This window comes from Nycticebus coucang, chromosome 14, assembly GCF_027406575.1.
Source record: "Nycticebus coucang isolate mNycCou1 chromosome 14, mNycCou1.pri, whole genome shotgun sequence".
Taxonomy (NCBI): domain Eukaryota; kingdom Metazoa; phylum Chordata; class Mammalia; order Primates; family Lorisidae; genus Nycticebus; species Nycticebus coucang.
Genome location: NC_069793.1, coordinates 3933145 through 3960887, shown reverse-complemented (window position 1 = coordinate 3960887; position 27743 = coordinate 3933145). Strand labels below are relative to the sequence as shown.

Here is a 27743-nt window from a genome sequence, read left to right as displayed (position 1 = left end):
AAAAAGGCAGACTCCAGCAGAGGCCCTAACAAGAAACCATATAAAGAAGCCACCACCCTTCACCAGAGGGGGTTTGGGATGGGGAAGCGGGGGTGGAGTGTGGGAAAGGCTGACGCCTATCTAGGCTCCAGGCATTCAGGAGAACATTCAAACACAGGCCCACACCCTACAGATCACAGGAAGGGAAGGAAAACAGAGGGCGCCTGGACAGAGGGGGAAAAGGATTCCAAAGAAAAGCCAAGCAACCCGATTCAAAGCATATCCCAGGTGAGGGAACAAGTGCAATGACGCCTCAAAGCAGCATAAAGTAACATAAGCATTGTCCTGACTCGCCTGGTAGCCAGTTGTTCTGCCTCTTTGCTGAGACAAAAGTCCCTGCAGTTACACACACCCCAAACCAGAAAGGGTTTGCCAACAACCGCCTGACCTTTCGTTTCTTGTCGCTCTGGAGCTGCTGAGGCTCTTGGGTGAAGTTTTCCCAGCGTCTTTGTTTTGTTTTCTGTATTGGAAGTTGTCCTGAAGGAGTTAGGTTTTCTGCCTCTAAGAAAATCCCAATTTACTTGAAAATTCTGGAATCTCCCAGGGCACATAAGGCAGGGCTGTGCGGCTCTAACCCAGGGGGAGCAGCTGCAGCACTCTGGGCTCCTTCTCGAGCCCTTCAGCTCAGCCGCGGTTTCCTGTGCCTGCGAACAATGCTGCTGCGTCACCCACATGCAGCTCCCAGAAATGCTTTGCAACGGAAGATGGCAGGAGGGGGAGCCGAGCTCCAGTGAGCCACCAGGCAGAGGGCCCAGCCGTTCTGCTGCAGAGCTGGGAGGGGGTGTGTCCAGCCACTGCTCTCTCCTCCGCGATTGGCAGAGGCCCTGCCGGGGAGGGAGCTTGGTCACAGCTCCCGCCCCATCATCCTCCCACTGCCTCTGCAATAGGAGAAGCCAGGGCCGGCCCCCAGAGGGCTCCGGTGGCAGACTCCGAAGGCGCCAGCAAAAAGGAAGGCTTTAACTCATTGGGCAGGCTACACTTAGGCACCCTGTCCCACATTTGTCCTTGTCTCAGTGTACACCCTTCCCTTCAGGGTCACCTCTTATTGTTACAGCCAGAGCACTCTCACCGACAGCACACACACATTTCTCTCTCTCCTCTTGGCAAACACAGGCGTCACCCAGCGTCCAGCCTCTCTGGGTGAAGCAGGCGCCCAGCTGAGCTCTTCCTGAGTTACCATGTCCCCCAGCACACTCCTAGTCTGCCATCCAAAACCAGCCTGTGTGTTCCTAAAAGACCTTCAGAATTGGCACATTTCAGCTAATATTAAGATATTCAGTAAAATACGGCGATCTCATATTAGTTACGTCTAGAACGGCTGCCTGCCTTTGGCTCCGAGGAGGAACTTTACACAGCACAGTGCTAGAAATGTCTCTGCTGCAGTCCTTGAGCAGTGCCAGCGTGGCCAAGGCTAACAGCTGAAGCACAACCTAAGGTCGGAAGCCAGGGGGCACATTTTCTCTCAACTCCAGTGTCTCCCTAAGGATGACGATGCCCTCACGGTACCTATACTATACTCTCCAATTTCCTTTTCTTTTCTTTTCTTTTTTTTTTTTGGAGACAGTCTCACCATGTCACCTTCAGTGGAGTGCAGTGGCATCACAGCTTACAGCAACTCAAACTCCTGGGCTCAGGCGATTGTCTTGCTTAAGCCTCCCTAGTAGCTGGGACTACAGGCACTGCCACAACAACTGGCTATTTTTGTTTGTTTAGCAGACTTGGGCCAGGTTCAAATCCACCAGCACCTGTGCATGTATGTGGTCGGCACCCTAACCGCTGAGCTATGTGCGCCGAGCTTCCGATTTCCTTCTCCACTCATCTGTTTTGCCTGCCTCATTCTTGATATTCTCTAGATGCAACAGCCAGTCGTGCATCCTGCCAGACATCTTGCTGCCACTTTCTGACAGCCACTTAATGGACACATGTTGCTCACACCTCCATGTACCCACCCTGGCCAGGCTGAAGCCTCTGGCTGAATTTCCAGCCATCTATAGGGTACCAAATGACAGAGTACCAAATATGAGGATGGGGAAGCTCAGTAGGAACAGAAACCTAAGCAGTAACAGTCTGGGTCTGAATTTATATAACTTTTATTTTATTTTATTTTGAGACAGAGTCTCACTATGTCACCCTCAGTAGAGTGCTATAGCATCACAGCTCACAGCAACCTCAAATTCTTGGGCTTAAGCAATTCTCTTGCCTCAGCCTCCCAAGTAGCTGGGACTACAGGCGCCTACCACAATGCCTGGCTAGTTTTTGTTACTGTTGTAGCTGTCATTGTTATTTAGTTGGCCAGGGCAGGGTTTGAACCCACCAGCCTGGATGTATGTGGCCGGCCGGCACTGTAACCACTGTGCTACAGGCTCCAAGCCTTATGTAACTTTTAGATCCTCACACACGTATCTTGCCTTTTTTGCAGTTGCTGCTTTCACATAAACGTCTAGCTCTCACCACTGGATGAGTTCTCATATATTTCTAGGACAGCTGTTTCAGTGAGTTTCTGGTACAGAAACTGGCCTAATGGGCTTTCTGGGATCTGGGGCTTTACTGCCAAGTACAGCACATTAATTTTTACGGTAGTTTACCAATGGAAGGAGGGACTTTACGGCTCTTGGTTAAAGTCTTCTTGGAAATGCTTATATTGCTATCCTAATCCTAAACCTCTCCCGTGCACACTAAGACTCAAAGACCCAGTGCAATCAGCTTATTTTGTTAGAAAAGCTTTCCTTAACAGTGATCTATCTAGCTATTGAGAGGTCTTCTTGGAAAATGCTTATTTTTGTCTTCAGTGCTATCTTACCAGGAAGGATAATAAAGAACAAATACTTAAGAGAAACATGTTATCCAAAACAAATACAAGTTTCAAGTTGTAGAGAGTACAAATTGTAGAGCTGCCAGAAAAGGACAAATACCAGATAGGGTACTAAGAAAATCACTCCTACTAAGTTTCCAAATCACAAATCAAATAAGCTCTAATTTACCCCCTTCTATTAATTCAGAATAAAAGAAGATCGTTAACAAAGATGCACCAAGGCTGGTGGGTTTGGACCAGGCCTGGGCCTGTTAAATAACCATGACAACTGCAACAAACTAGCCAGGTGTTGTGATAGTCCCAGCTACTTGGGAGACTGAGGCAAGAAAATTGCTTAAACCCAAGAGTTTGAGGTTGCTTTGAGCTCATGCCATGACACTCTACTGAGGGTGACATAGTAAGACTGTCTCAAAAAAAAAAAAAAAAAAAAAAAAAGGGCGGCGCCTGTGGCTCAGTGAGAAGGGCGCCGGCCCCATATTCCGAGGGTGGCGGGTTCAAACCCAGCCCCGGCCAAATTGCAATAAAAAAAAAATACCCGACATGATTGCAAGAGGGACTTTACCTAACAATTGCAATCAGTGTAACTGGCTTATTGTACCCTCAATGAATCCCCAACAATAAAAAAAAAAAAAAAATACCTGGGCATTGTGGCGGGCACCTGTAGTCCCAGCTGCTCGGGAGGCTGAGGCAAGAGAATCGCGTAAGCCCAAGAGTTAGAGGTTGCTGTGAGCCGTGTGACGCCACAGCACTCTACCCAAGGGCGGTACAGTGAGACTCTGTCTCTACAAAAAAAAAACTATTAGTAAGACCATGACATTACATAATACAGGAATATAAAAAAAAGAGTCTCTCACTATGTCGCCCTTGGTAGAGGAGTGCTGTCATGTCACAGCTCGCAGCAACCTCAAGCTCTTTGGCCTAAGTGATTCTCTTGCCTCAGCCTCCCACCACAACGCCTGGCTATTTTCTTTTGTTGCAGTTTCCACTGTTGTTTACCTGGCCTGGGGCATGTTCGAACCTGCCCCCTCAGTGCATGTGGCTGGTGCCATAACCACTGTGCTACAGGTGCCGAGCCAAGAAAATATTTTAAAGAATTACATATATTTTAACTTAACCATATATGCCTCATAACTAAGTTAGATTACTTAGAACTTTCTATTCAGTAGCAATGTGTGAATTATTAACTAATATCTTGTTAGCAAAAACTGCAAATGAAGTTTTTATTTGTATAGGTTGCTTTCTTGAAAAATAAACAAAAAAGAAACCTGGCTTACTAGAATAAGAGGTAATTATTACTAGGTCTTTTACTAGTTCTTTCAGTGTCAGAATCACCCCTAAAATGTCAGATGAAGAAAATTCCCAATTCGTATTTCTAGAGTTATTTACAACCATAACTCTTTCTGCTTCAGTCCCATCAAATGCCTGGGATGGAACCTAATATAAATTTTTAGATCTAACTTACAAAACTGTTAGAATCTCATACAAGAGTAGCAGTAGCCTACTGCACCACAAAGAACAATTTCCAAGTATAAATCGAAAAGCTTTTAATGTTGTAATAAATTTGTATCATATACCGACAAAAATTTATTAGCTGGTAAATTAAGAAGACTGGCACCTCTCTTCCTCAGGACAGACTCTGCCATCCTCCCTCAGTGTTTTCTCTGTGCCCTGTGTCATGTGGCACCTGCAAACCTCCACTGCACTCAGTTCTTAGCCTCCTTATCATGTTTGCTCCACCAAGAGACAGTAAGGTCTTTGAGGGGTGGGACCACAGCATGTCTGCATGGTTTCCTCGACAATGCCTGGTTCTTGGCAGAGAGTAGGCAGGCATTATTCACAAAACTGAAATAAATGATTTCATACACTTGTAATGTCTAATTTTTTTCTTGCTCATTAGGTACTTTACTAGCATTAATTCTTACAATACCATGGAGACATTTTATAGAGGAGAAAACAGGCTTTCATAAATTCAGCAAATTTACTCTTGCCCAAAAGCCACAGAATATGATTAGCAGGCTTATCAAAACATTTTAGAGAAAATGGGAAAGTATAAAAAATATTCAACAATACTGAATTTGTTTCATTAAGCTGGGCAGCCAGATATATTGGTATATTAAAAGCTTGTATGTATAAAGATTAAGAACTCCTTTATTACCAAAATAAATAAACACAAACAAAATAACAGAGTCTGATTAAAAATTCAAATTCTTCCAGCTGACTTCCATACCCTGCTTTGCCCTACCATCAGCTGCTTGGGGTATAACTTTCTAGGTCCCCTGCAATGCACAAACACAGATTTTTTTTCTTACATTATTGGGAATGTACTATGAATTCTGCTCCATGTCCTGCCTTTTTATTAGATCTATCAAGCACACAACTTTTCAATTTTAGAAATGTGAGAATATTTCACAGTAGGAGCAAACCCCATTCAACAGGACATTATCATGAGTCAAGGTTACCTATGCACTTCCCAAACACAGCTTTATACATGCTGATTAACTTTACCAGTAAGTCAACACTTTTAAAAATGTCCCATTTTTTATTTAATGCCCTTCTAACTCTATATTCTATGATTCTTTCTTCAACATTATAGAACTTAATCTCTTAGAGCTTCAAAGCCCTTTATCACAACACTAAATGAGCTTTCCCCCCAGAAATATGTAATTATGAGTATCTCATCTCACCACTTTTCCTCTTACCTCTTTTACAAGTTATTTCTGAGATCCAATAGGAAACAACTCTTCTCTTTCTGCAGGAAGGGTGAACTTTGCATGCTGTGTCCCCACTGCAGTGTAACCATCAGTGCTGTAAGCGCCAGGTTCTCTAGCACTGCAGAGTCCTTAACTGTGTAGTGATTCAGCATCTATACAACCTAATACTTTTTTTTTTAGAGACAGAGTCTCACTGTACCGCCCTCGGGTAGAGTGCCGTGGTGTCACACGGCTCACAGCAACCTCTAACTCTTGGGCTTACGGGATTCTCTTGCCTCAGCCTCCCAAGCAGCTGGGACTACAGGCGCCCGCCACAACGCCCGGCTATTTTTTTTTTTGTTGTTGTTGTTGTTGCAGTTTGGCCGGGGCTGGGTTTGAACCGGCCACCCTCGGCATATGGGGCCAGCGCCCTACTCACTGAGCCACAGGCGCCGCCCACAACCTAATACTTTTTTTTTCTTTTGGAGTGATGCTCAGATTCTCAAGGTAGTCAGCTCTAAGCTCGTTACATCTGAACTTAGGGTTAAATATAACTGGCCAAATATGGCAATAATTAATCTAACTTGCTGTTAAGTGAAACTACCTGCAGAGCTAGGATCTAAATCTGTTGTCTTCTGATGTTGGCCGCATTCTGACTATAGTTTTAGGTAAATGAGAAGCTGTGGACAAGTCTCCAGAGGGAGAATTCAAATGAACAACACTGTCAGCCTCTGCAGTCATCCTACTGGCCACTCACTCTTCATGGTCTGGCCTCTCCCACTAAATCTCAGCCAGTTATGGCAGCCATATTTTCCATCAATCCCTGATAAACACAAGGAAGCTCTCTCTGGACACTCTGATAAGGCTAGAAGGCCTCTTAAGATGTCTCTTAACTTATTACTCTTTGTGCTTACTATGCTTAATATCTGACCTAAATCTTTCTACGTTTTTCCTGGCATACCATTGTACCACTACTCAAACCTCTTTATTTAGCTACTGTAGTTAAACCACTCTAATAGTTTTACTTAATTAAGGAAGGGAGTTTGTGTATTTCTAACAAAATTTACCTTGTACTATTGATTACTGAATTATAATATGGCTTTCTACAAGTGAATTCAATGGAGTCAAATCTAACTACAGACATACCCTAGGGCTACAAAGACATTTTTCTTTTCATGAATCAGAAATAGATACACAAGCCAAAAGAATTACTATGAGAGACAATTTGGAAATCTTTCTTCTTAGTATTAATGACAATTACTCAAGTTAACAAGTATTGAAAGTCACAATTTAAAGTTTCCCACATGTATCCATGAGGAATTATCTATATAAATAAGAGAATTCTGTAGGAAAGTACATGTTATATGCCATCAAATTCATACAATTTTACAGTTAGATAAATACTACCACATGGAAAAGAAAAATTTAAATGTCCTTTGCTCATTCAAGGTATGAAATGAGTTTGGGATCTAATTAGTAAGTGTGGAAAAGCATGACTGAATTTGTTTTGTTTCACATTTATCATTACAGAAACTGGGTTGGACCACACCAACCTGAAACTTTCGTCATTTCCTCTTCTGAATACAAGCGAGGATTACATCATCTGCCTTTTCCACAGCAAATTTTGTGAAAACAAACCATAATATCAACAATCCATCTTCTCTCAATACCAAAGAGGACCAATCTCATCAGGTTATCAATCCCTTTTTGCCTCTGTTACTTTTTTCACTGATCCATAAATAATATCAGATATAATCAAAATATCAGTTGTAAAAGAACAAAGAAGATGAGTCCCATCCAGTCCCTGGAATTCTTTCCTGAGGTGGCTGGAGAAGCCAAGGAAAATGTGAAACAGGAATCAGGGATAGAGAAGACCTACCATGAGACATTCAGTCTATTTTCAGTGAGGCCCCAAATTTATGCCCTAAAAATTCTTCAAATGGCATAATATAATCTATGTCACAGATTTTTAAAATAACACTACTTGTGGACTTTTTTTCCTATGTTTTTTAATTGTGGTAATTACTTTATTGAGATGTAATTTACATACTGTATAATTCACTCATTTAATGTGTACAATATAAGGCAGATGTACTTTTATTTATTTATTTGTTTTTTGTTGTTGCATTTTGGCCAGGGCCGGGTTTGAACCTACCACCCTCGGTATATGGGACCAGCACCCTACTCACTGAGCCACAGGCACTGCCCGTGTTTTTTTTTTTTTTTTTAATTAAGTTTATTTATTTTTGTATTTTTTTGTTGTTGCAATTTGGCCAGGGCTGGGTTTGAACCCACGATCCTCGGTATATGGGGCTGGCACCCTACTCTCTGAGCCACAGGCACCACCCGTGGACTAACTTTCTAATACACACACCATGCCCTGCAACCAAGACACAATTCCAAAACTGTTTGAAAAAGAAAATTTTTATTCCCAGCTATAAATCCTTTGGTGCTCACATTAATAGTTATTTACGAAGAAAGACTTAAAAGAATTCCCTCTAGTTTAGATAGTTCAAATCTGGATTCCTTAAAAATAAGCTCATTTCTTTGAGGCTAATACATGAAGGGTAGGCTAGGCTTTGAAGAACATTAATACTGGAGACCTCTTGAAAAAGAAAACAATATATATATCACATGAAGAAACTTGACAAAGCAGTAACAGTTTTCTCATAAACGGTCCCCAATATATTTAAATTTTAATCTCCATAAATTTGAAACTATAGATGCGAAAGCTATTCAACGTAACCCAGCAAAAAACAGTTTTTTTTCCCTCTCAATCTGTTTGGGAGAGACAGCTTTTACCCACTTTGTTCCATAGCAGTCTCTTTATCTGAGAGCAACCAAAGTTTAAAGTAACAAACACTCTTTCAGGCCTTCCTTTACTTTTGGGGTCAGTCTGCAACCTGTGCGTTTAGAACTAAATTTAAGTCTTCAATGAACACATAAATGTTAATATTTTCCAAACCCAGGGTCTTACTCTCACTCTAGGAATCGAAACATTGAGCAGGACTAACACACACATGAAAATATTAACTTCTCAGGCAGCGCCTGTGGCTCAGTTGGTTAGGCGCCAGCCCCATATACCGAGGGTGGCGGGTTCAAACCCAGCCCCAGCTGAACTGAATCAAAAAAAAAAAAAAAAAAATAGCCGGGCCTTGTGGCGGGCGCCTGTAGTCCCAGCTACTCGGGAGGCTGAGGCAAGAGAATTGCTTAAGCCCAGGAGTTGGAGGTTGCTGTGAGCTGTGTGATGCCATGGCACTCTACTGAGGGCCATAAAGTGAGACTCTGTCTCAAAAAAAAAAAAGAAAATATTAACTTCTCTCTGGTCAAACCAGAGATTGCTCAAAATTCTCCTTCTGAATCCAGGAACTGATTGCCCCAGCCAGATTAATAGCTGTCATGCAACATAACAAACTCTTACCTTTACATCAGCAATGAGAGCGTCTTCATCTTCTATCCCTGTGGGGACACATTTCTTGTGCAGTGGCAGAGATTCCAACTTATCTACAAGGCAGCGAAGGCCTTCAAGTTCAAAATGTGTCAGATGCACTTGTCTGTCCTTTCGAGGGCTACACTGGGGATCCCACAACTGGCCATTGTGGGAGCCCCGGCTCGAGTCAGAGGATGAGTCTCCAGACAAAGTTTTCTTCAGACTTGGAAGACTGCGGCATGTTTTGCCCAGGCCATCATAATCCAGGTTGACCCCATTTGCTACAGGACTAGTGAGGACAGAACGCCTACTGCTCAAGCGTCGGGGTTCTCGATCCACTGCTTCCTCATCCCCATTTCCAGACTCCAACCCATTTAACTCCATATCTACCAATATGAAGAAGAATTGCAGTGAGAACATGACACTTGGCCATATGATCAACAAGAGATCATTGGTGGCATGGTAGGGGTCTTGAGATTATATAAATGACAAAGTTATGATGTTTAAAAAATGCTCTCTTAGCTTGGCGCCCGTAGCATGGTGGTTACGCTGTTGGCCACATACACCAAGGCTGGTGATTTTGGACCCAGCCCGGGCCAGCTAAACACCAGTGATAACTGCCAACAACAACAACAACAACAAAAAGAAATAGCTGGGCGTTGTGGTGGGTGCCTGTAGTCCCAGCTACTTGGGAGGCTGAGGCAAGAGAATCACTTAAGCCTAGGAGATTGAGGTTGCTGTGAAATTTGACACCACAGCACTCTACCAAGGGTGACATAGTGGGACTCCGGCTCAAAAAAAAAAAAAAAAAAAAGTTCTCTCATTGCAAACCCATTTTGTCCAGTGTTGAAAATCACAGTTAAAGGCAGAAATAGGATCCTGACCTAGTAGGACAAGTGAGGTAATGGGCAACCGGATTTTTAAGTTTGGAAAGGACTTAGCTTTTGTGTACTAGAAATCAGTTACTTAAGAAAGTGGCTGTAGGGCAGCATCTGTGGCTCAGTGAGTAGGGCGCTGGCCTCATATACTGAGAGTGGTGGGTTTGAACCTGGTCCCGGCCAAACTGCAACAAAAAACAGCTGGGCGCTGTGGCAGGCGTCTGTAATCCCAGCTACTCAGGAGGCTGAGGCAAGAGAATCACCTATGCCCAAGAGCTGGAGGTTGCTGTGAGCTGTGATGCCACAGCACTCTACCAAGGGTGACAAAGTGAGTCTCTATCGCTAAAAAAAAAAAAAAGAAAGTGGCTATAAATTGGTCGCAAATTTAAGGTGGAATATGGGATTATGATTTCATTATCTTTTAAAAGAGTAGACAGTATAAAGCAGGTATATTCAAAAGGTAGTTCTGTCCAAAGTTTTGATCATAAAATTAAGCTTGGTGTTGAAATCCTAGCAATACACACAATAAAACAAAGTGAATATTTTTGAAAAGCAAGATTTTGTAATAAAAAATAGTGACTTTTTTTTTTTTTGAGACAGAGTCTATTTTACCCTTCATTGAGTGCCATGGCGTCACAGCTCACAGCAACCTCAAACTCTTGGGCTTAAGTGATTCTCTTGCCTCAGCCTCCCAAGTAGCGGGGACTACAGGTGCCTGCCACAACACACAGCTATTTTTTGTTGTTGTTATACTTGTCATTGTTGTTTAGCAAATCTGGGCCAGGTTTGAACCTGCCAGCCCCAGTGTATATGACTGGCGCCCTAACCACTGAGCTACAGGCGCCTAGCCAAAGTGACTATTTTTGAAAAGGAAGATTTTGTCAGTCTTACCACAGAGGTAATACTCACTGGCCTTTTTTTTTTTTGGAGATAGGGTCTCACTCTGTTCCCTGGGATAAGGTGCAGTGGCACAATTGTAGCTCACTGCAAGCTCACACTCTTGGGTTCAAGTGATCCTCCTGCCTCAGTCTCCCGTACCTGGGACAACAGGTGCACAACACTGCACCTAGCTAATTTTTCTATTTTTTGTAGAGATGGGGTCCTGCTCTTGCTCAGGCTGGTCTCGAACACCTGAGTTCAAGGGATCTTACTGCCTCAGCCTAGTACCCAGAGTGCTAGGAATATATGTATTGGCCATCATACCTGGTTCCAGGTCTTTTTTTTTTTGGAGACAAGAGTTTTACTATGTCGCCCTCAGTAGAGTGTTGTGGTGTCACAGCTCACAGCAACCTCAAACTCTTGGGTTTAAGCAATTCTCTTGCTTCAGCCTCCCAAGTAGCTGGGACTATAGGTTACAGGCAAGTGAGGTAATGGGCAACTGGATTTTTAAAAGTTTGGAAAGGACTCAGCTTTGTGTACTAGAAATCAGTAACTTAAGAAACTGGCCCGCCACAATACCAAACTATTTTTTGGTTGCAGTTGTCACTGTTGGTTAGCCGGCCCAGGCCCAGACCGGGCTCAAACCTGGTGGCCTCAGTGTATGTGGCCGGAGCCCTACTCACTGAGCTATGGGCACCGGGCCCCCAGGTCTCTCTTTTATTATTATGAAATTGATACATTGATAATGTATTACTACTACATTTGATAAGTTTACTGTTGATAATTTTAAAAAAATGCAAGAAGGTGCAAAAGAAGTAAATTAAGTAACCCCTATCCCTCTACCCAGGGGTAAACCATAAATAATGCAATGTATTTTATTTATTTTTTAAGCCATGTTTTTTTTTTTGTAGAGACAGAGTTTCACTTTATCGCCCTCAGTAGAGTGCCGTGGTGTCACACAGCTCACAGCAACCTCCAACTCCTGGGCCTAGGAGATTCTCCTTCCTCAGCCTCCCGAGTAGCTGGGACTACAGGCGCCTGCCACAAACAATGCAATGTATTTTCTTTCCACTTTTTTCTCTGTATATGTACATGACTTTGATTAGATATTTGTGTGTGTGGTTTTTTTTTTTTTTTTTTTTGAGACAGAGTCTCGCTTTGTTGCCCTCAGTAGAGTGCCCTGGTGTCACAGCAACCTCAAACTCTTGGCTTAAGTGATTCTCCTGCCTCAGACTCCCCAAGTGACTGGGACTATAGGCGCCACAATGCCCTGTTATTATTTTATTTTAGAGATTGGGGTCTCGCTCTTGCTCAGTCTTGTCTTGAACCTGTGAGCTCAGGTAATCCACCTACTTCAGCCTCCCAAAGTGCTAGGATTAAAGGCATGAGCCACCGTGCCTGGCCTGTTTGTGTTTTTTTGAGACAGGATATTGTTTAGGCTGCTCTTAAACTCCCAGGCTCGTGTGATCCTCTGACCTCAGCCTCCCAAGTGGCTGGGTTTATAGACGTGTATCACCACCATGCCTGACTTGATCAGATGTGTTTTTTTTTTTTTTTTGGCCGGGGCTGGGTTTGAACCCGCCACCTCTGGCATATGGGACCGGCGCCCTACTCCTTGAGCCACAGGCGCCGCCCAGATCAGATGTATTTTTAAATAAGATTGAGATCATGCTGTATATATAATTCTGTATCTTATTTTTACACCTGAGTGAGCATTTTTTATTTTCAGGTGAGAATATGAACTATGGGTAAAGTTACGCAGTAAAAGGAAAATGCTAAAGCACAAAGTGTCTTGCTTGAAAATTCTCTAGATACATGTGATTCCAGGATATTATAGTGTTGGCTCCTCTCTAGTTTAAAACATGGAATAGTCTAAAAATGTGTACTAAAATTATTCTGTCGTCTAATGAAATATTTCTCTGATAGATGTTGGGGAAAACATTAAAACACGGGTTAATGCATAGGTTTTAGAGTCTGACCAACCCTGTTTAAGATGTGGCCTTGCCACTTTTTAACTGTTTAAGATCATGAACAAGTTTTTTAATCTCCTGGAACCTTAATGTCCCCTTTTATAAAATGAGGATAATAATTCCTACCACAAAGGTAATGTAAGAATTCAATGTAAGTAAACTGCTTAGTATAGTGCTTGAAATATCAGGGCGGTGCCTGTGGCTCAAGGAGTAGGGCGCTGGCCCCATATACCTGAGGTGGTGGGTTTAAACCCATCCCCGGCCAAAATAAAAAAACTGCAAAAAAAAAAAAAAAAAAAGAAATATCATAGGTTATTTTAATGATACATTCTTAGTTTTTACTGTGCTAAAGACCATTTTTTATCCAAAAAGCATATTAGACAACTGATCATTTTTCATGAGAAACTAAGTATAGCCACTCAAAGATCTCCCTCAGTCTTTTTCTTTTCTTTTTTTTTTTTGAATTTTGCTTTCAACTGTCTTTCACTCATCTTAATTTGAAGCTTTTTATTTTTTATTTTTCTTTTCTTCCTTTAGTAGATTCTTTTGCCCTTAGCCTCCTAAGTAGCTGGGACTGCAGGTGCCCACCACAACGCCTGTTTTTGTTTTGTAGAGATGAGGTCTCACTCTGGCTCAGGATGGTCTCGAACCTCTGAGCTCAGGCAATCCACCCTCTTCAGCCTCCCACAGCGCTAGGACTATAGCCATGATCCACCATGCCCAGCCCTCACCCTCAGTCTTAAGGGGTGTCTTGAAAGTTCACATAGGCCAGGTATGGCAGCTCAAGCCTATAATCCTAGCACCATGGGAGGCCAAAACAGGAAGGTAGCTTGAGCTCAAAAGTTTGAGACCAACCTTGCCAACACAGTGAGACCCCATCTCTATAAAAATTAGAAAAATTAACCAGGCATGGTAGGGTAGGAAGGGGGAGGGGAGGAGAAGGGAGAGTTCATACAGGCAGAAAACTTACCCATGCTGAGGGATTCTTTCTGAAACTCCTTAGTTAAGTGGGAGCGGTTGGTTATGCAGTACACATAGCGCTCCAACACATACCAGCACATCTCATAGTAGAATGGATAACGAAACTTATTTGGAACCTACATGGGAAAACAATAATGAGAAAAGCAAAGTAGTGACAATGTTTAAGGACAGAGTATAAAAACTCAATTATTGCCATGATTAACCCAGGAAAAAACTCTCACCAGTCAACCTGCAAACACAGGTTGGCATCTGAAGTAAGCACTTAAGTTGATCTGTCAATTTAGAAAATGTGGATGTTGGGGCATTAAAGACAATAAGTACCTGGAAAGACCATTTAGAGCCACCAATAATAACCTGTCTTGGTAGAGTGGGAAAGCATCAAAAAATTGTGTGGGAGTTTTGGGACAGAGAGTAAAATGTTAAGAGAAAGACAAACTACTTGAGAAAATTATTTTAGGGTTCTTGGAACACAAAGGCATGCCAACCTTATTTTATTATAGTTTTATTCTGAATCAGAAGGCTATGGAATAAAGAAGCTATTGGAAAAACAGGACATGAGATGAAGTTACATGTTCATCTTAGGTCATTACATGTATTAAAGTATGATTAGAGACTCATTTTCAAACTGTGACTAGTTTAGGACACAAGACTGGACACTTTCTCCACTATCAATTCTCAGATTGCCTGCCTCACACTTTATAGTTTGCCAAGATAGTATGTCCACAAATCCGACTAACGTTCCATATGAACTAATTTGCCACTGTCTTTGGTTTTCTTTCCATTCTCTCCCAAAAGTAGTTTGAGTTTTCTTTCCATTGTCCCATAAAGAGCACTTTTATTATTATTTCAGCTGGATAGTAATAAAAAGATGTATCCTTTAGATCTGTCACACTCAAGAAATCCTAGCATTCTGGGAAGCCGAGGTGGGTGCATTGCTTGAGCTTAGTAGTTCGAGATCATCTGGACCAAGAGTGAGACCCCACCTCTAAAAAAATAACCAGGTGTTATGGCAGGCACCTGTAGTCCCAGCTATACGGGAGACTGAGGCAAGAGGATCACTTGAGCCCAAGAGTTTGAGGTTGCTGTGAGCTATGACGCCATGGCACTTTACCAGGGCAATCATAATGGATTAATCTATTACTAAGCTCAAGAAAAAGGCCAATCAGCATGGATTAATCAGTGATAGAAGCAATGACATAGTTTTTTTTTTTTTTTGAGACAGAGCCTCAAGCTGTTGCCCTGGGTAGAGTGCCGCAACATCACAGCTCATAGAAACCTCCAACTCTTGGGCTTGAGCAATTCTCTTGCCTCAGCCTCCCAAGTAGCTGGGACTATAGGCGCCCACAATGCCCAGCCATGTTTTGGTTGCAGTTGTCATTGTTGTTTGGCAGGCCGAAGCTAGATTCAAACCCACCAGCTCTGGTATATGTGGTTGGAGCCTTAGCCACTTGAGCTACAGGTGCCATACCAAGGAGATTTTTTGAGAGAAAGTCTCACTTTGTTGCCCTGGTAAAGTGCCATGGCGTCATAGCTCACAGCAACCTCAAACTCTTGGGCTCAAGTGATCCTCTTGCCTCAGTCTCCCGAGTAGCTGGGACTACAGGTGCCTGCCATAACACCTGGTTATTTTTTTAGAGGTGGGGTCTCACTCTTGGTCCAGATGATCTCAAACTACTAAGCTCAAGCAATGCACCCACCTCGGCTTCCCAGAATGCTAAGATTACAGGAATGAGCCACCATGCCCAGCAAAACTATTCTTTCTTTCTTTTTTTTTTTTTGAGACAGAGTCTCAAGCTGTTGCCCTGGGTAGAGTGCCTTGGCGTTACAGCTCACAGCAACCTCAAACTCTTGGGCTTAAGTGATTCTCTTGCCTCAACCTCTCGAGACTATTCTAAATATACATTTTGCCCCCTTAATTTTAGAGAGGCCATCTTTCAAGATTATTTTGAATATGCAACTTCTGAGAATGTCCCCAAGCTACTGAAGAGATGACCTCATCTACCCCTTTTAAAAGCATCACCTCAGGTTGTCTTCTGGAATCAAGTCACTTTTCAAAAGCCTTCATCAGGTCATAGGGCATCACTAAGAAATGAGGTGCTCACTTCCACACTGCAAGGCTGGAGTGGTATATATTTTTCATAGTCAGCAACAATTTGTTTTCCAATGTAGATTAGCTAGACCCTGAATCTGGGTCTCTTACACAGCTACCGCTTTAACATCTAGAAGGGTTATTCCTCTAGTAAAAAGTCAAGTAAGGCTGGCATGGTGTCTCCGGCCTATAATCCCATCCCAGCATTTTGGCAGACTAAGGTGGGAAGATCACTTGAGCCCAGGAATTCAAGACCAGCCTGGGCAACATAGCGAGATTCCCATCTGTCCAAGAAAGAAAAAAAATAAAATAAAAATTAGCTGGTTAAGATGGCGGGCACTTGTAGTCCCAGCTATTCTAGAGGCTGGTGCAAGAGAACAGATTGAGCCCAAGATTTCAAGGTTACAGTTGAACTATGATCAGGCCACCACACTCACTCCACCTAGTCTCTAATTAATTAATAAAAAGGTAAAAAAAGAAGGAAACAAAATGGGATGAAAATATAAAACAATGGTATTCAAATTTTGAATTTTTACTCGTAACTCATGAGACCTGTACCAATAATAGCCAAGATACCACATACCCACCCACCCTCATTACGTTTTACCTGTGCTGCCAAATACCACAGAACAAATCAACTTCTAAGACTAAATTATGATTTTTTGGGAAAGATTTTTAATAAATCCTCATTATAAAATTAGTGTGCTTTAAGTTCTATCAGAAAAATTACCAATACTCAAATTTATTTATTATTTTATTTTTTAGACAGAGTCTTGCTTTGTTGCCCTGAGGCGTCATAGCTCACAGCAACCTCACACTCTTGAGCTCAAATCATCCTCCTGCCTCAGCCTCCCGGAGTAGCTGGGACTACAGGCACCTGTCACAACAGGTTTTTCTATTTTTAGTAGAGACAAGGTCTCACTTTTGTTCAGCTGGTCTTGAACTCCTAAACTCAGGCAATCCATCCACCTTGGCCTCCCAGAATGCTAGGATTATAGGCATTAGCCACCCCACCCAGGCTCAAACTTAAAAGTTTAAATAATAAATTTCTACACTGGTATAGCAAAAGTAACCAAAACATTACCTTATTCACAACATACTTTGTATTTCTTTTTGCAAAGCATTCTTTCTTGAGATAGAGTGTGTTTTTTTTTTTAGACAGAGCCTCAAGCTGTCGCTCTGGGTAGAGTGCCATGGCATTACAGCTCTCAGCAATCTCCAACTCTTGGGCTTAAACGATTCTCTGCAAGCCTCAGCCTCCCAAGTAGCTGGGACCACAGGCACCCGCCACAATGCCCAGCTATTTTTTTGTTGTAGCTGTCATTATTGTTTGGCAGGCCTGGGCTGCATTCAAAGCTGCCAGCTCTGGTGTATGTGGCTGGCGCCTTAACTGCTTGAGCTACAGGCACCGAGCCGAGATAGAGACTTATTATGTTGCCCTCAGTAGAGTGCCGTGGAATCACAGATCACAGCAACCTCCAACTCTTGGGCTTAAGTAATTCTCTTGCCTCAGCCTCCCAAGTAGCTGGGACTATAGGTGCCCAACACAACACCTGGTTATTTTTTTGTTGTACCTGTAATTGTTGTTTAGCTGGCTCAGGCTGGGTTCGAACCCACCAGCCTGGGTGTATATGGTTTGCGCTGTAACCACTGTGCTACGGGCGCTGAGCCTGCAAAGCATTCCTTGTAAGTTTATAGAAATTAGTGCAGATGGACGTCAGGTTGGTACTGGCACATAAAATGTTGTTATGGAAAGCAACAAATAATTGCTATGTACACGTATATAGGAGACCCAATGAAATTTTACAGTGACACAGAAGTATTCCTTATTTGAAAAGCAATAATTAAAAATAATGAAAAAGGGAAGGAATGAAAAATAAATACGACTGTTTAGACACCAAAATTTGACATTTTCTAATAAACAAAGGAATTAAATATAGCAAGATCAGTTTTGCCAGTTTGTTGAAAACTTTTCAGAGATAAGGTAAGGTACTTATTTTACTTATGCTACTGAATATAATATATATTAATATTTACACTTTCTTCTATGAAACTGAACTAATTAAGCCCCAGCTATCTTTGGCCACAAAGAGGGAATATACAAGAAAAACTAATTTTCAGACTGAATTTTATAACAGGTGGGCATACTTCCCAGGATAAGTTAACAAGAATATTTTACTATAAAATGTATTTTTCTTTTAAAAGTTTACCTGGTTTTGCATGTATATGACTTTATCATAACTTCAAACTTACTAATCTATTATCTTTTGTAATTTTGTTACTCTTAACAAAAAAGCAGAAATTTACTTTTATAAAATACAGTAAAAGGCACTGCTTCTTCTCTTCTACTAATAAAGCAATTCTTACAGCTCCAACAATATTAGTCTTAAGTATTGGGTGATATATAGTTCCTAAACCAAAATAAATGTTTCAAAATAGGCACCATAATGGTTAACTGACCACAATCAGTGTAAAAAAAAAGTACACAAATTTAAACCTGTTAACCTGAGTTGATAAACTCCACTATACCAAATTATTCCATGAGAACAAAAATGAAAAATGTGGCTCCAAAAATTACCAGATGTCCATCTTAAAAATCCAAGATACCAAGAACCTTAAAGAATTAGAGTCTCTAAAACCAAGCACATAGATCCTTTTAATAAAAATAAAAATTTTTTTTCTCTGTGTTCCCAAAGGAGGGGGAATATATATATATATATATATATATATATTTTTTTTTTTTTTTTGTAGAGACAGAGTCTCACTTTATGGCCCTCAGTAGAGTGCCATGGCATCACACAGCTCACAGCAACCTCCAGCTCCTAGGCTTAAGCGATTCTCTTGCCTCAGCCTCCCGAGTAGCTGGGACTACAGGCGCCTGCCACAACGCCCTGCTATTTTTTGGTTGCAATTTGGCCGGGGCCGGGTTTGAACCCGCCACCCTCGGTATATGGGGCCGCCCTATATATATATTTTTTTTAGAGACAGAGTCTCACTACATCATCCTCAGTAGAGTGCTGTGGTATCACACTCACAGCAACCTCAAACTCCTGGCCTTCGGCAATTCTCTTGCCTCAGCCTCCTGAGTAGCTAGGACTACAGGTGCCCGCCACAACGCCTGGCTATTTTTTTGTTGCAGTTTGGCCGGGGCCGGGTTTGAACCCGCCACCCTCAGGATATGGGGCTACCACCCTACCCACTGAGACATAGGCACTACCCTTCCCAAAATATTAACACTGCATTTTAACCTAAAGAAAAACTTTCGCAAAATATCAATGAATCTCTTATGACATGTCTTACCTGGAATAAACCTCTTCACATTCCATTGTTACATAAAATTACTTACCCGTGTCCGATCTTCGATGTTGTATATTTTTAATTGCATGGGGATGTTGAAGCTATGCAAAAAATTGCCTCCAAACACTAAGGTGTCTGTAGGAGTATACACAGCATGAATCCAGCCTAGAAGAAAGGGAATGGAGGGCAGTGGCTGAAAGCACATGTTTTAATAAGGCTCTCTCAGTATAAGACCTGTTTGATTCTGTTACTTACTGGTTGGTCAAATTACTTAATCTCTCGAAGCCTCAATTTCCTTTATAAAACCAGGATAAATTATACTTCATAAGGTTGTTGGTGGTCATTAAATGAAAGACACATGTGAAGTGTTCACATTCATAAATGTTTTTCTTAGAGACAGAGTCTCACTCTGTCACTCTGTATAGAGTGCCCTGATGTCACTGTAGCTCACAGCAATCTCAAACTCTTGGGCTCAAGCAATCCTCTTGCCTTAGGCTTGCAAGGAGCTGGGACTACAGGCACCCATCACAATACCTAGCTCGTTTTTCTATTTTTAGTAGAGATAGGGTCTAACTCTTGCTCAAGTCTCAAACTCCTTAGCTCAAGCAATACTCCCACGTCAGCCTTCCAGAGTGCTAGGATTATAGGTGTGAGCTACTACGCCCACATAATAAAATTTTAATAAATGCTACCATTTACTAGAGTACCAACCATGAACCAGGCTCTGTATAATAAGATAGTTTACGGTAATGTATCCTCATTTACTCCTTACAACAAATTAAGACACCAACTTAAATATTTGACCAAAGTGGTATCTAGCAGGTAAATGCACAGTGAGAATTCTAATACTGTTCTATGGCTCCAAAACCTGGTTTTTTTTTTTTTCTCCAGACAGGGTCTGTTCCCCTGTCTAGAATGCAGTGGTGTCACCGCAGCTCACAACAACCTTAAACTCCTGAACTTAAGCAATCCTCCCACCTCAGCCTTCAGAGTAGCTAGGACTACCAGCACATGTCACCATGCCCAGCTAACTTTTCTTGTATATTTTTTTGCAGTTTCTGGCCGGGCTGTGTTTGAACCCACCACCTCCGTCATATGGGGCTGGGGCCCTACTCCTTTGAACCACAGGCACCGCCCCTATTTTTCTATTTTTTTGTAGAGCTGGAGTTTCACTATGTTGCTCAGGCTGGTCTTGAACTCCTGGACCTAAGGCTTCCTTTGTAGCTCCCACTGTAGCTTCCCAAAATGCCGGGATGATAGCCCTGTGCCACTGTGCCTGGCCAGTACTTTTTATAACCACTTATTTTTGAACTAGTGATTTGACCAAAAATATTTCTTATTCAGTATTCTAGCCTTCACAGTCGTTCCCTAGAAGAGCTCTTCCCCTCTGCAGGTTGTCTATTACCTGCAGAATAGGTCCTAGTCATAAAGATTCTGAATTACTAAAGCTAATGCGGGGCACAAATGTGTAGATCTGAAAAGCTTTGCTGGCAATTCAAATGCACCTATATTGGAAAATGCCTCTAAAAATAAAAAATTCTCAACATCTACTTCATATTGATAGGAAGACACCACTGTTTTCTATCCACCCCAGCATCATAACCATTCTTGGTGGTAAGCCATTATTTTCTTTTTAAGAAATGAAATGGCTAGAGCAAACAACCCAGTTTTTCCCCCATTTTGCTTACCCGAGGGAATGACGAAGGTATAGCCCTGCTTGAGCTCAATGCGCTGGCAATCTGACACCCGGTCACCCAGAAAGATGTCTCCCTGTTTCCCTGACAGCAGCCAATTCTCGTACAGCTCCAGGTTGTGGGCTGTAGGGGGGATGAGCCAGAAGACCTGTGAGTTAAAAAACTTCAGTCTGTTAACAGCCATTGACATGACCCAGTCGTCTTTCCTCAACTGATAAATAGGTACAAAGTTAAGACCACCAGGTAGAAGAAAAGCAAGCAATTCTCCCAGCTTACAGAACTTGACTATTTGGGAAACTCTAGAAGTCCCAAGGACGGAGATTTCTCTTCTTCTCTGCTTGATCAAACAATAGTAGGACTTCCCTGGGGTCTGACTGCAGACTAGAACCCATCCAGGACTCAGAAAGAGGGGCATTTGGCATACCTAGCCAGTCCTTTAGAAGCCCCTGGCTGTCTGACCTCTAGAGTCCTAAACAGCATAGTCAGTTGGGTATAGTATCTTCAAGAGACTAGTTCAGGTTGCTTTGTTCCCAAGGTAGTAATTAATTAAGACCAATAGGACTTCAACATATCTAAACAACATGACTTTTGGATTTTGGAGGTATACTTATTCTAGAGCAAGACCTCACATTTTATACAGCATTATCTGTTTTCATTCTAGTTCTACCTTTCACTCACAAATGCATTCCACTTCTATAAATCTCAGTCTTTTGACTAAGATCAAGTACAGTATCTGTTCTGACCAGTTTAATAAATGCATTCACTTCTAGTAAAATTAAAAGGGTAACAAAAGAGAGTAATACTATACACCTGTGATATTAGTTCTAGATTTCCATTCTTACATAGCATTCAGGAACATTCTGACAAGGTGGAATGTACTTTTTGTGAATACGAATAATCTTCAAAACTTATTTACATCCTCAAAAAGGACCTAAGGCTCCCTTTGGTCAAAATTCAGACCCGTGCCTCTATATAGGAGAAGTTGGTTTGGATCTTTATATATAGTCACTGAAGACATAATCAAGTAATGCTAATCTCTGGAGAGAAGTAAGAAATCTTAAAGCCATTACTTCAGTGCATTCTATTTTTCATGTTAGGGTTATGTCAACTGGTTTTTAACAAGATAAGCATCATATCTACACTCTAGGTGCTTAAGGATTATTCTGTTTATTTAATTTTTTTATTAGATCATAACTTTATACATTATTGCATTTATAGGGTACAATGTGATTTTATATATCATTTGGAGTGTTTACATCAAACTGGTTAACATAGCCTTCACCTCATCTAATTGTTGTGTTTAGACATTTATACTCTACTCTTTTTTTTTTGTGTGTGTGGTTTTTTGGCCAGGGCTGGGTTTGAACCCGCCACCTCCGGCATATGGGACCGGCACCCTACTCCTTGAGCCACAGGCGCCGCCCTATACTCTACTCTTTATTTGACATGTACCCCTGCAATAGGTTTGGATCTTTAATTTATCTAAATTTTGTGTTCTTTTCCACTATGTTACTATTAATACATTTCCAGTATAGAAATTGTCTTGCCCTCCTAAAATCGCTTTCTTGGCTTCATTTGGAAAAACCTGTTTTGGGAATCTAGAAACAGAACTGTTGAGATTTACTAAGTACTCTGCCAATATTAGTGTAATGACAGTGGAGTAAATGAATACTAATTCCTATAGAACACTAGCCACGAAGGTCAACTTAATATATATTTATTCCCAGATAAGAACGGGGACAATTTCCTAACAGAAAATTGTCATTTTCCTTCATTTCCAGGGTATACTCAAAATCATATAACCATAAATCATATAACTTCATATTCTAACCCCTATTACAACTATGACCGTACCTTTCCCCCTTGATGAATGTGATACCAAACAGAGGTACCACCAAAGTCCACGTGGAAGTCAGTATAGCAGCCTCGAACACTCATTAGACAGTACCTGACCCCCCAAAAAAACAGCAGCATTAGTGTACTGATAGAAAAAAGAGGATCTGCCCCACCAAAATGCTATTCTCTCCCCTCATGTACTTCTACCTAATGAACTCCTAATAGGTGGAAGAATGCAATTTCAGGTCATCATATTATATTTTCTCTCTAATCATGGGATTATATGCTACATTCACACACATTCTTCCTTTTTGAATTGTAAAGTTTTCCCTGTAAACAATCTTTAAATAATCTTTTTGATCATTTAGCACATAACCATTCCTTGCTATCCCTTTGGTCTCTCACAGCACACTGAGGAAAGGTGGGGTGCACCGCTTACTTCTGCACTTTAGGGTACTGCATCTCCAAGATGGCATTTGTTGACTCAGTCTGACTCTCCTTTAAGTGCCTTGGCCACATGTTGTCCACCCAGTCAATGAAATCCACCTTTAAAAAGGAGAAAACAATTAGGATCCAAAGGAAGGGTTGGGATTAAAGAGAAGTATAAAGCTAAGAAAAATAGAATTTGGTGAAATATACATTAAAAGACTACAATGTAATTATAATCTGTATTTTTTTAAGTCTGATGAAAGTTGCTTTCTGTAAGGTACCTGTAAACTCACCAAACATACCATTTTTAGAGCAGCTAAGATGCCAAAAGTAAAATAAAAAAAGAAGAAAAAGAAAAAAGTTGTATATGGATTTGTAGTCCCACATGGGCTATGAGCTACAGGAACCAGCAGGTTGGAAATCAGAAACTCCAAGTCTGTCATGTTTCATAAGATTATGTAAAGCCCTGAAACTCATCTATAAAACTAAGATAATTACCTTGAAGGTATGTTGTATGGATTAAATGTAAATACATTTTAACCTTTTTGAAATAAAGTCATCAAATTTCAGAAATCTGTGTTAAATAATGTTTTCTGAAAAAAATGAGAAGTGAAAGCAGTATGAAACTGTATCAACATTTTACACTAAATCATAACATGTCCTGCATGTCAGGTGTCTGCACCCAACCACTCAACTCCAGGTAGGTGAAAAAAACAGCTCCAGGTAGATAAAAGTGTTAACAGCAAAACAACATGAATTCGGCATTGTGCTGATGTTCTAAGTACCTGACTTACAGTTACAAAAATCATGTATCTGGGGCAGCGCCTGTGGCTCAATGAGTAGGGCACGGGCCCCATATGCCGAGGGTGGCAGGTTCAAACCCAGCCCCGACCAAACTGCAACAAAAAAATAGCTGGGAGTTGTGGCGGGCGCCTGTAGTCCCAGCTGCTCGGGAGGCAGAGGCAAGAGAATCGCGTAAGCCCAAGAGTTAGAGGTTGCTGTGAGCCGTGTGGCACTCTAGGCGAGGGCGGTACAGTGAGACTCTGTATCTACAAAAAATAAATAAATAAATAAATAAATCACGTATCTGGTAAGCTTTGTAACAATATCTATCCATTACAATGTATATTGAGACAAATCCATACACTCTGTGTATTAAATGAGACAGTGGACGCCCAGATGTTTACTGCAAGAGTGTATTTGGAAAGGATCACCAATGACATGTAAAAAAAAAAAAAAAGCAAAACGAGGAGCAACTATTAAGGTTAACTTGTACTATCTCAAAAAATTTCTACTGAGTGGTGGGGGAGGGGTGGTGGACAACAGGGTGGTGGACAAGCCTAAGCCAAAACACTGAGTGAGCCTCAGATGACCTTCCTTCCTTCAAATGAATTCTACTTTCTATTTCTAAATGAAGAGGCCAGCATCTCCCATCTCCTTGTGTAGTCTCCTGGAGCACCTTTAACAGAGGAATGAATAATGTACTTACTTAATACATGTATACTATAAGTGCTCATGCTTGGACAGGGAGAAGAAAGGTTGGGAACTCAAGAGCATTTATTTTTTTTAATTTTTTTTTGTGTTTTGTTTTGCTTTGTTTTTTAGACAGAACCTCAAGCTGTTGCCCTGGGTAGAGTACTGTGGCATCACAGTTCACAGCAACCTCCAACTCCTGGGTTCAAGTGATTCTCCTGCCTCCGCCTCCCAAGTATCTGGGACTACAGGGGCCTGCCACAATGCCTGGCTATTTTTTGGTTGTAGCCATCACTGTTGTTTGGTGGATTCAGGCTGGATTCGAACCCACCAGCTCAGGTGTTTGTGGCTGGCGCCTTAGCCGCTTGAGCCACAGGCACCGAGCTCAAGAGCATTTTTTACCAAGTGTTCACTCATAGAAAGCAGAACTTCTCTGGCCAGAATTTCTCACCTGCAGCAACAAAGTCAGTCCTTCATGCCTTTTCCCTTCTTTGGTAGTATTAGGTACCTTCTGACTACAGAAAGAATTTGTGGTAACATACTTTTCTTAGATTAATCTTTTGTATAAGCCCTTTGCTAAATACTCTGATCACTAGTTATGATCTGTTCTACACAAAAACTAGGGCTAAACTGGCAAGATGGTCAAATCATGTACCTAATCTATTTATATGCTGTGCAAAAACTCATGGCCTTCCACGAACTAATTTCCCAATCATCAAACAAATGTGCACTTTGCCTATTTTTTTAATCTACCTCTCAGTTACTGTTGGAATGATAGCAAGGTATGATCTCTCTCCTCACCACAGAATTCTATTTTATGTTAGTTCCCATAATGACACATAGAAAGTTGTCCACCTTATCTCTCTGCACCTACTTTTATACATGCTATTCCTTCTAACTAACTGCAATTCTAGTCTTTCTTCTTGCCTCATTATTTCCTTTATGTCAAGCTTAGATATCACTTCCTCCAAAGAGCTTCCCCTAATTCTTCCCCAGTTTAGGTCAGATGAGTCCTTCCTACATGCTCCTACAATATTCTGTATTTATTCACCTTAAAAAAATTATTTTTTTTCTCACTATGTTGCCCTGGCTGTACTCAAACTGCTGGGCTGTAGCAATTTCTCTGCCTCAACCTCCTGAGTAGATGGGACTTTAGATGTGCACCAGCACACTCAGCTATTATATTTATTTACTTTTGAAACATTTACCATTTACCATAATGTAGTTTTTAAAAATGCCTATTATCTTTCTTCCTTATGGGTCTTTTAAGCATTTTGAGGAAAAGAATGATATTACTTTCCACTGTTAGCACCTAGCATAATGCTTAGTAAGGATCACAGGGAACAAGAGATCATGTAGCTCTAGCTTTAAGAAATATTAATATATTCTTTAACTTGATTACGATGGTACTTCCATGAATGAACATCATTGAAATGTACACTTAACACTTTGTTGACTGGCAATTTTACGCAGAAGTTATCTCATGCCACCGGCTATTACTGAATGTGTCATTGAATACGAAAGTGAAAGGAAGCTGATACACCTCTATCAGGTACCACTGCTTCCTCTAGGAATAACTCCTCTTCAGGTATATAAAATGACTAGAATTTTGCAATAAAGTAATCCAAAAGAGGCCTAATGTTATAAAGTCTGTCTTTACTAGATGTAGCTTGAAAATCATCACTAAGATGATATAAGGATTTATGTGAACCTTATTCTGATCACAGTTTTAAGAAATATGGTGTTTTGGGCGGAACCTGTGGCTCAGTGAGTAGGGTGCCAGCCCCATATACTGAGGGTGGCAGGTTCAAACCCAGCCCCAGTCAAACTGCAACAAAAAAATAGCTGGGCGTTGTGGCAGGCGCCTGTAGTCCCAGCTACTGGGGAGGCTGAGGCAAAAGAATCGCCTAAGCCGGGCGGCGCCTGTGGCTCAGTGAGCAGGGCGCCGCCTCATATACCGAGGGTGGCAGGTTCAAACCCAGCCCTGGCAAAACTGCAACAACAACAACAAAAAAATAGCCGGGCGTTGTGGCGGGCGCCTGTAGTCCCAGCTACTCGGGAGGATGAGGCAGGAGAATCGCCTAAGCCCAGGAGTTGGAGGTTGCTGTGAGCTGTGTGATGCCACAGCACTCTACCGAGGGCAATAAAGTGAAACTCTGTCTCTACAAAAAAAAAAAAAAAAAAAGAATCTCCTAAGCCCAGGAGTTGGAGGTTGCTGTGAAATGTGATACCACAGCACTCTACCCAGGGTGATAGGGTAAGACTCTGTCTCTAAAAAAAAAATAATAAAAATAAATAAATAAAATAAAAAAGAAATACTGGTGTTTCAAGCGAAGTGTATGTTGACCAGTAATCTCTCCAATGTGATTTTTTTTTGTTTGTTTCTTCCATCAATACCAATAAACCAAGAAACTACTGGAAACTTCCATCCATGGTAAAATTTTAGCAGAATTTTTATGAAATGGTCCCATTTGGCAGTGGTATAAATTGGTTTCAGAAGCAAATTTTTAAAAAATTATCAAAAAGTAAATCCATCACTTCACTGATAACTCTGTGGATCACTAAGTTCAGGAGTTGCACCCAAAATATTTGTATAATCCTCCACAGTTGGTGTAATATTTCAATCCACTCTTCTTCAAAATCACTTTCACTATCAGATTCTATTACATTTCTTTTTTGTGGTTTTGGTGGTCTAATATCAGATTCACAACTGTCTTCTGTTTGATAAACTATCATTTTCCAGATTCCTACAAAATATTTCAAAATCGCTGGGGTACTCAGATAAAGCATCTGCATATAACTCATTGAAAAATTCTTCACTGCCATGATCCATCATGGTTGAAATTTCTGTAACCCCAAAACTGTTGATTAAAAACCAGAATATCAAAAAAAAAAAAAACAGAATATCGGGCAGCGTCTATGGCTCAAAGGAGTAGGGCGCCGGCCCCATATGCCGGAGGTAGCTGGCCAAAAACTGCAAAAAAAAAAAAAAACACAGAATATCTAGAAAAATAATTTTTTTAATAATAATGTGAACACGACTGAACATGATCAAGAAAGCTTTTACAATATCCTACATTACTCTGTGTTCTAAAATTTGCAATAGCTAATCGAAATGCAAACACGAGTTAACTTGTGATTGGTAAAGAACTTCTGAGCATGAAAACACAAATTGGCTTGTTTTTTGTTTTTTTTTGTAGAGACAGAGTCTCACTTTATGGCCCTCGGTAGAGTGCCATGGCATCA

The 27743-nt window shown here is 41.3% G+C and overlaps 1 protein-coding gene and 1 pseudogene across 4 annotated transcripts in view; one reads left to right on the top strand and one right to left on the bottom strand.

The window, feature by feature from the left end:
- KDM2A (lysine demethylase 2A) overlaps positions 1 to 27743 on the bottom strand; it is a 138972-nt gene that overhangs the window by 17095 nt on the left and 94134 nt on the right. For all 4 annotated transcript variants that reach the window (XR_008374185.1, XM_053561103.1, XM_053561104.1 and 1 more), the window contains 6 exons: positions 23035 to 23141; positions 22614 to 22707; positions 20754 to 20907; positions 19115 to 19230; positions 13669 to 13795; positions 8963 to 9357 (listed from right to left, as the gene is read on the bottom strand). Coding sequence is in view for 3 of the 4 variants with exons in the window: in XM_053561103.1 (XP_053417078.1) it covers positions 8963 to 9357; positions 13669 to 13795; positions 19115 to 19230; positions 20754 to 20907; positions 22614 to 22707; positions 23035 to 23141 (993 nt within the window). In the remaining variant the exon portion in view is untranslated. The remainder of the gene's footprint in view (positions 1 to 8962; positions 9358 to 13668; positions 13796 to 19114; positions 19231 to 20753; positions 20908 to 22613; positions 22708 to 23034; positions 23142 to 27743) is intronic.
- LOC128566279 (uncharacterized) lies at positions 21457 to 21565 on the top strand (annotated as a pseudogene).